At 39.3% G+C, this 12,091-nt stretch overlaps 1 protein-coding gene across 1 annotated transcript; it reads right to left on the minus strand.

Annotated features, from left to right (window-relative positions):
* Positions 1-3,557: 3,557 nt before the first annotated feature.
* LOC149279517 (vomeronasal type-2 receptor 26-like) lies at positions 3,558-11,578 on the minus strand. Its single transcript, XM_089501095.1, has 4 exons — positions 11,324-11,578; positions 6,958-7,188; positions 5,910-6,033; positions 3,558-4,465 (listed from the first exon to the last, which is right to left on the minus strand). The coding sequence occupies exons 1-4, from the start codon at positions 11,576-11,578 to the stop codon at positions 3,558-3,560; spliced, it is 1,518 nt and encodes a 505-aa protein (XP_089357221.1).
* Positions 11,579-12,091: the final 513 nt, after the last annotated feature.

Raw genomic sequence — 12,091 nt, forward strand, 5'->3', positions numbered from 1 at the left:
TATAGGCCGCACCCCCACTTTAAGTCTTTAAAAAAAGTGCGGCCTATATTCGAGCCAAAACGGTAGTTCATGTTTAATCTAAATATTTAGATGCAGGGTTGAAGTAGAGTTCTGGTGATGCTGTCTTCTTTGTTTATTAAGTTTATAACCTAAGTTACATAACAATGGTCAAAAATTACTGTATTTGATTGATTATAAGGCAACTCTGATTATAAAACAAACCCCCAAAATTTGAATATTAATTTGGGTAATTTGGGAAAAAAAGAAAAAGCCCGAGTATAAGACTACCCAATAAAAAAAAGGGTTAACTAGTAAATATTAATTCATGTAAACTATTTTATCATATTTAATAGAAGCTATGATTGAGAAAAATATATTTTTTTGTTTTTAATTTCCTTTTATTTGCCAACCTGCCCCCCGTTATGCACATCTGCCCCCCAGATATGCCTATTGACCTCCTATTTGCCTCTCTGCCCCCCAGATATGCCTTATACCCCTATAAGCCACTCTGTCTCCCTGATATTCCTTTTAACCCCCTATTTGCCACTCTACCTCCTCTGCCTCCCTGATATTCCTTTTAACCCCCTATATGCCAGTCTGCCCCAGATATTCCTTTTAAACCTCTAAATGCCACTCTGCCTCCCTGATATTCCTTTTAACCTCCTATATGCCACTCTGCCTCCCTGATATTCCTTTTAACACCCTATATGCCACTTTGCCTCCCTGATATTCCTTTTAACCACCTATATGCCACTCTGCCTCCCTGATATTCCTTTTAACCCCGTATATGCCACTCTGCCTCCCTGATATTGCTTTTAACCCCCTATATGCCACTCTGCCTCCAGAAAGCGCTTATACACCCCCATATGCCACTCTTACCCTTCCCAACTTACCAGTATATTCCTAGACTTGTCCCCCATGCTTCAGATTCCTTGGTGTGTAGTGGTGGCAGCTGGTGAAAGTCTGTGCGATGCGCGCAGACAACCTCTGCTGCTGCTGCTGCCAGCACTTCCGCCGCGCTTCTATGAATGAGCACCAGAAGGTCACGGGACGCCGGGGCTCCGTCATAGAAGCCCTGGCAGAAGAGCCGGCAGCAGCTGAGGTTGTCTGCGCGCATCGCACAGACTTCCACCGGCTGCCGGAGAGGAGGATCCAGGTCCCCTGCAGCGATCCATGGGATCTGGATCTTAGTCTTGTAGTCAGACCTCTATTTGAGGTTTGATTAGAAGATGACCTTGAATATAAGACGATGGTTATTTTTCAGAGCATGTGCTCTGAAAAAACCTTGTCTTATAATAGACCAAATACGGTATTTAAACACCCAATTCAATTTAGTAAATGCTGTATACAGTAATGTCCCCCCCCCCCGGCGCTGTAAACGATACTGTAACCCCCAACACTATATATATATATAATCATTTTGCCCCAATAAACTCCCTTTATCTGCAGACCTGGAGTCGCCGTTGCTGTCAGTCATGTGATATTTTGGGTGACTTTCCTGGCTTCAACACCACACTGAGCTGATGCTTTATGGCGATGCTAATGAGGTCTGTTCCTCAATAGACTTTTATTAGTCCGTGTCCTGCAGGGTGTTAGACTGAGCCATTCTATTGTTTCTTGCAGGCAGTATGATAAGGAGTTTTTGTCTAGTAGATCAGGGCTCAGATAACAGAGCGAGAACAACGCAATATTTTTAAAAGCTTTTAATCTGGTATCAGGAATAAACTCCCAATGGTGGGAGGTGCGCTTCATGCACCTGCGCGACTGCTTAGCCCCTTTATGTCTTCTCATTCATAACCCTTTTGTACAGTAATTGTAGAGAATCTCACCAGTCGGGTGTAACTGGCCTGTCTTGGAACTCCCAGTGTCCCGAGGACCTCCTCGTTATAAGGCAATGTCGATGGGGTTCTGTGTGCCTTGACGTGGCGGGTGAGCTTAATTATGCTTTGGCCAATTCATATAACCAAAACCTCTCATTTATATTATGTTTATATATTTGTTGCCAACTTTATTAGGGTCAGAAGCGCAGACAGTATTATGTTTTATATAGAAATACATTCATTCACTTCCCGAAACAACATAAGTACCCAAAAATAGTGTCAATAAACACATTACTATAGGCCAGTGATGGCGAACCTTTTTGAGCCCAAGTGCCCAAACTGCAAACCAAAACGACTTATTTTTTTCAAAGTGCCAACACTGCCATTAAACCTGAATAACGAGGTTTTAGTTTAGAAAAAACAATTCGTACAGTTTTTCAAACTAATTAACAGCTTTTGTTTAAAAAGAAAAACACAATAACAGAGCTTTCCATTAAACATTTTTTGTATTGAAAAAAAACAAAAAAAAAACAACTGTACACGTGCATGTATTTTTTTAAAGACACCTTTTGTGGGCACATATACACTGCCCATAAATGTATGCACATACACGCACATATACACAGCTGCCCTATACACACACACATATGCCTGCCCAAGTGCCCATACATATGCCTTACCATATGTATATGCACACACATCATTCTCCACCATCAGACCCCCCCACCCACCTTCATTCTCCACATCAGACCCCCCCAACCCACCTTTGTTCTCCACATCAGACCCCCCCACAACCTTTGTTCTCCACATCAGACCCCCTCCCACCCACCTTCATTCTCCACATCAGACCCCCCTAACCCACCTTCATTCTCCACATCAGACCCCCCTAACCCACCTTCATTCTCCACATCAGACCCCCCTAACCCACCTTCATTCTCCACATCAGATGCCCCCACCCACCTTCATTCTCCACATCAGACCCCCCTAACCCACCTTCGTTCTCCACATCAGACCCCCCCAATAATCAACCACCCACCCACCTTGGTTCTCCACAAATCTTACCTTTTCTTAATCCTTTCTGCTTTTTCTTCCTCCTTTCTGCTTCCTTTTCCTCCTTTCTGCTTCCTTTTCCTCCTTTCTGCTTCCTTTTCCTCCTTTCTGCTTTTTCCTTTCTGCTTCTTCCGTTCTAACTGTGCAGTGCAGCCGCGCACAGCTGTTTATGCTGGGCGCCGGGGCTGGATATAAGCGTCATATCCAGTCGCCCGGCGCTCAGCACTGAGAACTGTGGGAGATGTAGTCCGGGGGACGCCGTGACTATAGTATATTACTGTAGTCACGGCGTGCCCACAGAGACGGCTCGGCGTGCCAACAGCGGCACGCGTGCCACGGGTTCGCCATCACTGCTATAGGCTATAGATCCATGCTCTGAGGCCATGGGTCTAGGGATTATGGCACGTTGGGTCTTTAACACAATGTGTGTTGGTTTCATGTGTAAAGTGTTAATTAAACACAGTGTAGTATATGCTTATAAATAAACCAGTTTTATTTTATTAACATGTAGAGTTGCACATCAAGCATTATTTAGTACTAAAAACCTTAAAGATATGAGACAGAGACAACACAAGAACACACGGTAAAGAGTTTCTGAACAACAATCCTTGGTACCCATTCAGTCTCATTCATACCATTCCTAAAAAGATTTTTGGAGCTCTTTGGAGCTGTCTCAGAAGATAGATATTATGAAAAGGCTTTACCTAAAATATGTTGTTTAGTGTTAAGTTCTGCTTTAAAAAGAATAACATAACATTTTGGGAGGTATATACAGCTTACAATTCCAAGAATTGAAGCCAAGGTAGCAAATATCTCTACAGCCACCATGTTTTTGCCCTTGCTGCTCAGATAGGCCGGTATAGCACAGACCCACACACTGCAGAACACCAGCATGCTGAATGTGATGTGTTTGGCCTCATTAAAGTTGTCTGGCAATGTCCGTACCATGAAAGCTAGAACAAAACTCACAGCTGCCAGAAGCCCCATGTAACCCAACATACAGAAAAAGGCCAGGACAGAGCCTTCATTACATTGAACAATGATTTTCCCAATGAATGTGTGCATGTCTAGCTCTTGAAAGGGAGGAGCGACTAACAACCAAATGACACTGATCAGAACCTGACCGGAGGAGCCGACCAAGACAACAGCATTGGACAGCTTCAGTCCCACCCAATTTCTCCAGGTGCTTCCAGGTTTTGTGGCTTTGAAGGCGATACAAACCATGATGGTCTTGGCCAACACACAAGAAAGAGCTACGGAAAAGGTTGTTCCAAAGGAAATATGACGTATCATGCAGGTTATATCCAACGGGCGACCAATGAACAAAAACACGCAGAGGAAGCTCAGTTTGAGAGAGACCAAGAGGACAAAGCTAAGATTCCGATTATTTGCTTTAACAATGGGGGTGTCTCGGAATAAGAAAAATATGACAACAATAACAGTAGTAATTAGAACTGAGAATACAGAAGTAACACAAAGTACTAAAGCTAAAATGTCAGTTTCATAGGATAGAAACTCCAGTATTTTTGGAATACACTTGTTTTTTTGTTGGTCAGGCCATTCATTTTCAGGGCACTTGAAGCAGTCTTCACTGTCTATCAAATAAAATATCATATAAATGACATCAATACTGGATCTCAAATACAGTTACATTGCGAAACCATTTTCAAATTATATTTATTTGTATTGATTATTATTATTATTATAACAAAAAATATCATATTTTTATTATAAAATATAAAAAAAAGATTACTTTTTTTAAAAAAATGTACATTTCTCATGCAAAATAGCAGGCGTGAAAGAAAGAGAGATGCAAATGTTTTTTTTTTTCAAGAGCAAAATGTGCGACCTACAATAATGAAAAATGATCTGCATCTTTATGAAAAGATGAAAATACATCCCAATAAAATATCATGCACTGACCTATAGTGTAACCTATAAGGAGAACCTCTAAGGAGAAGTTCTTAAACAATTTAAATTGACATGATAATTATTATAATAAGATGTTAATAATTGCAAATCTTTTTCCAAACAAATATTGTTTTATATTAGTTTTGGGTTTTTACCAATTAACCCAATTTAAATGTATGTAAAATACTATTACGTATAATGGAAATTGTAGTGTGGTCTTCTGCTGCTGTAGCCCATCTGCTTCAAAGTTCGAGGTTCAAGGTTCAGAGATGGTATTCTGGATACCTTGATTGTGGTTATTTGAGTTACTGTTGCCTTTCTGTCATCTCGAACCTGTCTGACCCTTCTCCTCTGACCTCTGACATCAATAAGGCATTTTTTCGTCCACACAAATGCCACTGGATATTTTGTCTTTTTCGAACCATTCTCTGTAAACCCTAGAGATGGTTGTGCATGAAAATCCCAGTAGATCAGCAGTTTCTGAAATACTCAGACCAGCCCATCTGGCACCAACAACCACCATGCCATGTTCAAAGTCACTTAAATCCCCTTTCTTCCACATTCTGATGCACGTCTACATGCCTAAATGCATTGAGTTGCTGCCATGTGATTGGCTGATTGCTGTTAACAAGCGATTGAACAGGTGTACCTAATAAAGTGGCCAGTGAGTGTATAAACCAATAAAAAATGATAATAACGACATGGAAATAGCTTATCTACAAACCGACCCCTGCATTGCGACTGGCCGCATGTTCATTAGGTAATATGTGAGATAGTGTGGTAGAAAAATATTGTCTTGTTCTTTAAAGCATGTGAACAATGTGCAAACACTTGAAAACAAAATAATACAATAAGTGTGTATAGAATCCCAGATTATTTCTATAAAAAGGTATATCTTAAAACAATGAGGATTTCACTCATTTCTGAGACAAGAAGGTGTCTGGACAGTTAAATCCTATGTCAGAGACGTATAGTTCTGCTAGATCCTATGGTCCGAATTGTGAAACCAAATTGATACAACAGTTTTATGTGCAGCTCAAACATTCTATCTACTTTATATTCCCTTTGTGTGAAAATGTAGATTTATTAATATTGTAATGAAAGCCTCTGTGTGGCAGAATGGCATACCTGATACATTGGAAAATTCTCCTTCTGAACATGGGATACAGTCATAGCAGCAGATGTGATATCCTTCCCTTAGTGCTTTTCTGAATCCTGGATGACACATTTCCGTGCACCTCAATCGAGGCATCTAAAGAAACAACTCATAGTTAATAGACTGAAGAATTAATGTTGCTGGTGTGTAAAAGTCATCAAATCCCCAAAAAAGAAGCAATGGCGTGAAAATATAGTATTCTACTTTGTAAAAGAAAATTAAATCAATGTTTAATGGAAGACCTGTGTGAACACCCCCCCACCACCACCACCAAATAATGAAGTAAAAATTGATCTGGAGTTAAGGTTGGCTCATCCAGCTAAATGTATAAATTTTTAAGAAGTTTAAAAATGTCAAGTATATTTCTATCTTCCCATTTGTCTGACAATATATGTAAAAATGCATTGTTTTCAATGGGTTTAGGGATCGCCCATTGTCCAAAATTAGACTATGAGGATTGGCAATGCAGAGAATTGTCAGCCGACTGATCCAAGACTCATGTCATCGGTAATAAAGTAAAATAGTAGCCCCACTGGAAAATTCCATAAGAAGAAAAAATATTTTTTTATTTGGAACATAAACCATAGTGTTGTATAGAGTAATGTAACTTAGCATTGATATACAGCTGCCTGAAAACATTATAGTATTATAGGCAACAACTAAAACTGGTTTAAAAAAGACAACAGTGCAACATTTTTGAAATCATATTTTTAATCTGATATTAGTTTTAAAATGGTGAGAGTTGTCCCTGGAGTTTTGACAACTATTTCTGACTTTTCCCTATATATAATATCTGCTTTGATAAAATATTATGTGTAATAATTGACTTAAAAATACATATTAAAAGTAAATTTGATAATTTCACTTAAAGAATGTTGCTTCCCCCTCTGCATCCTCCATTCTTACTGCCAAGTGGTGAAATACAGATCCACAAATCACAGATTAATATATTTTTAAACAGGAGCTCCAGATTACAGGCAAAGAGTGTTGACTTGATACATGATGTCATATATAATTTACCCTGTTATTTTTCCAAGTTATGTTCCAGACCTCAATATAAATTTGCTGGTTATCTTGAAATGATGGATCAAACATGCCCACCCGATTCAGAATTTTCTCTTTTTGTTTTCCATCAAGTAGTATTATCTGATTAATAATATCATAATTTACTGGAAGTTCTCCTTTTTCATCAAAAAAAATTTCGCTGCCGGTGCTGTCTTTGTAACGAACCTTCTTTAGGTAGTTATTCAGCTTTCAAATAACAACAAATAGTTATCATTACAGATCCTGGGTAAATCAAACACAAATATTTGATCTTGATATTTTCCCTTCCCTCCAATGTTCTAATTCAAGAATGTTTGTTATTTTCCAAACCAACCTCTGTTTACAGAAGAATAGGAATAGGAGAAATCACCGTTTAAATATAATTCTTTTATACCTCTTACAGACAGTATTAATTTACAGCGAAGCCTTTTGGTTTATGTGAAACTCCTGCTAGATTTAATATATTTTAAGATACAGCAGGCTGATTTTTTATTTTCTTTCAAGACTAGACATGGCCAACTATTTTCCAATATTGAGAACCAGGTACATTTCAAAAGCTGGGGGTTAAAGAAGGAGCTATGTTAGAACAAGTTGAAATCATGTAAAAAAGGTAAGAAATATTTAGATAGGGTGGCAGATAAACAAAACATCAGGAGTGGTAGAGGTCAATATAGAGAGCAAAGGCAAATAAATGTGTGTTTAACGGGCCAGTTTTCCAGGATCCTCATATCCTGGAATACCTCATAACAAAATTTATTTGAATCCTCTCAAGGTCTTCATCCACACATTAATTCATACTCTTACTCATTCACACAATTCATATACACATTAATTCATCATTCTCTCTCTCATTCACACAATTCATACACACATTAATGCATACTCTTACTCATTTACACTCTTTCGCCTTTCCCCCTTCTCACTATCTACCCCCTCTATGATGTCTATGATAATCCAGCGCTATAACCGGGCTAGAGGCCTGATTCATGAGCGACCACTTGGCACCCCTCTCTCTCCTCTGTGTCAATCACGACTGCAAAAAAAAAAAAAAGATGGCATTTCAATTGGGGGGACACATGGGGGGCACAGCATGATGTAGGGGGGGGACATGGCCCTGCTGACACCACTGCCTCCTCATGGTTCAGGAAGAGATCCACTACAGAACCACTACCACGAGCAACACGAGCACTACACCAATGGATATTTACTTCCAACAGCATGGGACTGAATTTCTCCAAAAATTTAACCATTTTTATTCATTGATCAGATCAAAAAAGGTGATATGGCGGCAGCAGCAACAGTAATTGTAGTACGGCACTGGGAGTGTGTAGTAGATTTGTGCATTCAGATTCGTAGCAATTGCAAATTTACATTATTTAAATAAGTTTAGTAAGTGCTTGTATGAAGCACCGAAAACAAGGCCAGACCTCCCAGCTTTTTCATCCAAAATCCAGGGGTCCACATTTACTCACACTCTTGTTCATTCTCTCTATCATGCTTTCTAAATGTCGACCTTCTCTGGCGGTGCTTACTGTGATGTCATCTCTCCAATCCTCCAATCGGGGGAGAACACATCACTGCAAGCACCATCATTTAAACTCAGTCAATAAGGAGGTGCTTGTGGTTACATCCTCTCCCTATATGTAACCTATATGAATCCCCCCTATATGAAGGGCATTGAGTCGCAGGGCAGTGTTTTGCTAGTAGTGTAAATGGTCAAACTCAATTCAGGAAAAGTATTCCAACAAATAAAACACACTGTGTGAAGTGCGCAGACTGCACAGTGCCCTCCCCTGCCTTTTTGTCACCAATATTTATCAATGACTATAATAATTGTTTTGTGTTGTCCACAAACTAGAAGTTTTTCTGGTAGCGTATATGGGCAAATGTCTTAAATCAATTTTTTTTGTGGCCCAAACATAGATCTGCTGCTATCACCTAACAGTACTTCCCCATCTTTCCTCCATGCTTAAAAATAAAATAGCTTACAAACAATCTTCTTGTTTGATTTCACCAAGGCACCAGAACATGACCACTTCTTGGTAGTGACTAAAATCGCGCCTTACGTTGGTGGGGGTGAAAATATTGCATAATTACTGATAACCCTATATTGTTTAATGACATTCAATATACGTATTCACCTTCACTTTGTAGCTGTATCTGCTTGATTGTTTTCCTGTTGACTCTTTATTGGTTGAGATATCAATACTGTTCAATGCCCAGGCCATGGCGTATACTGCAGTATATACAAAATAAGGAGCTCCTCTAAGCATAAAATTAGGGCTTAGTGGTGTTATCTCCTTCCAGGTACAGTTGTGAAGTTTAATATGAAGCGCCAATGGAAAAAATTTATTTTTATCAGCGTTTTTTGACAGACACTCTAGCAAACATATCCAAATGTCTTCTAGTAATGGGTCATTTGGACGATTTGATTGACTAACACTCTCAACAAAAGTTTGCATTTCAGGGATGTATCTATGGGGTGATGTAAATACTAAACTACAGTTATACAATCTGGCTGCAACATATACAACCTTATGTACATGTGACCATGAAGCAGGAAGGATGAGTGTCTTATTAATGACTGTAGCTGATGCTTTCTTGAGCAGAGTCATATATTTTGCACTAAATGAACCACAAATGATGATAATCTCAGTTGTAGATTTCTGAATAATGTTAACGTAGTCAGTAAATTTTCCTTCTTTCGTAACGTAAATGAAGAACTCAATGCAGATGCCGTATTTAGGGGTCTCTCTGGTCAGATACTGCAATGTCCTTTCTCCACTGTCATCTCCAGTAGTAATAATTCCAACCCAGTTACATCCAAGATATTTCAATAACTTTAAAATTGCAGTATAATGGACCTCATCCCCTTGAACGGTTCGGTAAAAGTAAGGATATTGCCTTCGGTCACTTAGTATAGAGTCTGTAGCCCCATAGCTTATCTAGAGATATGGAAAACATAGTTGTACATTCTCTGCATATATTTAGTAAAAAAAAATCTTTTAAAGAAATGTGGTTAATTTGATTGGCTCATGGCATTATATCCCAGCTTCTAGGTTGCATAATCCGATGTATATCTAGCACTAAGCACAGAGTGCTCCATGATATGCCTTTTAACCCCCATTATGCCACTCTGCCTCTAGAAATGCCCTTTAACCCCCTATATGCCACTCTGCCTCCAGAAATGCCTTATACCCCCCTATATGCCACTCTGTCCCATGATATGCCTGGGGACACTGATTTTTAATGGAATATCTTCGTAGACGTACAGATGCCCTTTATCACTACCATCTCTCCTGTGTTCCAATGGCCCTTTATCACTCCCATCACTCCTGTGTTTCAGTGGCCCTTTATCACTCCCATCACTCCTGTGTTCCGATGGCCCTTTATCACTCCCATCCCTCCTGTGTTCCAATGGCCCTTTATCACTCCCATCCCTCCTGTGTTCCAATGGCCCTTTATCACTCCCATCCCTCCTGTGTTCCAATGGCCCTTTATCACTCCCATCCCTCCTGTGTTCCAATGGTCCTTTATCACTCCCATCCCTCCTGTGTTCCAATGGCCCTTTATCACTCCCATCCCTCCTGTGTTCCAATGGCCCTTTATCACTCCCATCCCTCCTGTGTTCCAATGGCCCTTTATCACTCCCATCCCTCCTGTGTTCCAATGGCCCTTTATCACTCCCATCCCTCCTGTGTTCCAATGGCCCTTTATCACTCCCATCCCTCCTGTGTTCCAATGGTCCTTTATCACTCCCATCCCTCCTGTGTTCCAATGGCCCTTTATCACTCCCATCCCTCCTGTGTTCCAATGGTCCTTTATCACTACCATCTCTCCTGTGTTTTAATGGCACATTGTGTTCTCTCATCCAAGTTTATGTTTAAAAGGCAAATTGTTTAAAAAAACCTTTTTGTAGTTATTCTAGTTACAACTAGAGATTTCCTTATATTCAATGAAGACAGCAAAGAAACCTAAACATTTGAACTGTAGAGTATATTAATATATTTTGAGATATGTTGCCAGTTCAGCTAATTTAGTCCCAATTATACAAAAATTTAGGGTTTTTTTCTACTTATTAATACATTTATAGTACATATTGGACTATACATCTAAATGTGGTATAAAAAGAAAGCTCTATCCTTGAACAAAAGTTTTGGAGTACAAAATACTCGGTAAACAAGGGGTGAAAGAAAAATGTAATATAAACACGGAACCCTTGCATAGGACGCTGGGTTAAAAATGCTGGTGATATAAGTGTTAATAGTTATAGTGGATTTTAAAGTGTGTGATGTTTATTGGTCAGCCCTAATTTAATGGAAAATAAGCGGATGTAACTTACCTGAGGGTAGCCGTAAAGATTCAACATTTGTGCCACAGCCATGGTTGTATGTGAAGCAATGTCTCCAATAAAACCCACCAGTTGGCCATGTTTCTTGCAGGAATAATTAGGTGCTACTACACTCCGTCCAGATATTATCTGTATGACGTCTTTTATAGCTTTATTCACATATCCACAAGAATCATATACATAATATCCCACAGTAACGTTGGGTAAAATATCTGGGTTCTTGTTAATCTCATCAACGGTGAACATAAAAGCCAGGAGGTGTGTATAATATTCAAAGTTAATACTGTGAAAATACAAGCTCGGTATTACTTAACCCTTGTGGCGTGCCTATACGGTTTATTATAAAATAACACGGGTTTAAAAAATAATTTGCATAAAAATTATCTGATCAGTGTTATGTTTCAGCAGTAAAAGTCACCCAAAATATCACGTGGCTGACGGCAGCCTCCGGGACCTCCCCCGGGTTAGCCCCCCCATATTAAATTTTTTTACAAAAGATCATGGCATTTGTTAGATCATTGTTAGATCAGGTTTGATCAACTGTTTTTTTCGTTAGATCTACTCTAAAATAGGCAATATTAACAATCTTTTTCAGGGGGGCTAACCCGTAGCCAGCCCCCCCTCAACAAAAATTTCAACAAAATGTTACTGATTATGATAGCTCTACGTTAGATCAGGTTTGATCAGACAAAATTTTTGTTAGATCTAGTCTAATTACTGAGATATTGCATATTTAATGAGGGGGGGCTGGCCCCCCCT

Source organism: Sceloporus occidentalis, unplaced genomic scaffold, assembly GCF_023333645.1.
Source record: "Sceloporus occidentalis isolate IW3139 unplaced genomic scaffold, rSceOcc1.0.p SCAF_163, whole genome shotgun sequence".
NCBI lineage: Eukaryota > Metazoa > Chordata > Lepidosauria > Squamata > Phrynosomatidae > Sceloporus > Sceloporus occidentalis.

Coding starts and splice junctions, on each gene's coding strand:
- LOC149279517 (XM_089501095.1), bottom strand. CDS start 11,578: ATGTTCACCGTTGATGAGATTAACAAGAACCCAGATATTTTACCCAAC. Junction 7,189..11,323: donor ATCTTTACGGCTACCCTCAG/GTAAGTTACATC, acceptor GTTATTTGAAAG/CTGAATAACTACCTAAAGAA. Junction 6,034..6,957: donor TAACTTGGAAAAATAACAGG/GTAAATTATATA, acceptor TTGTTTCTTTAG/ATGCCTCGATTGAGGTGCAC.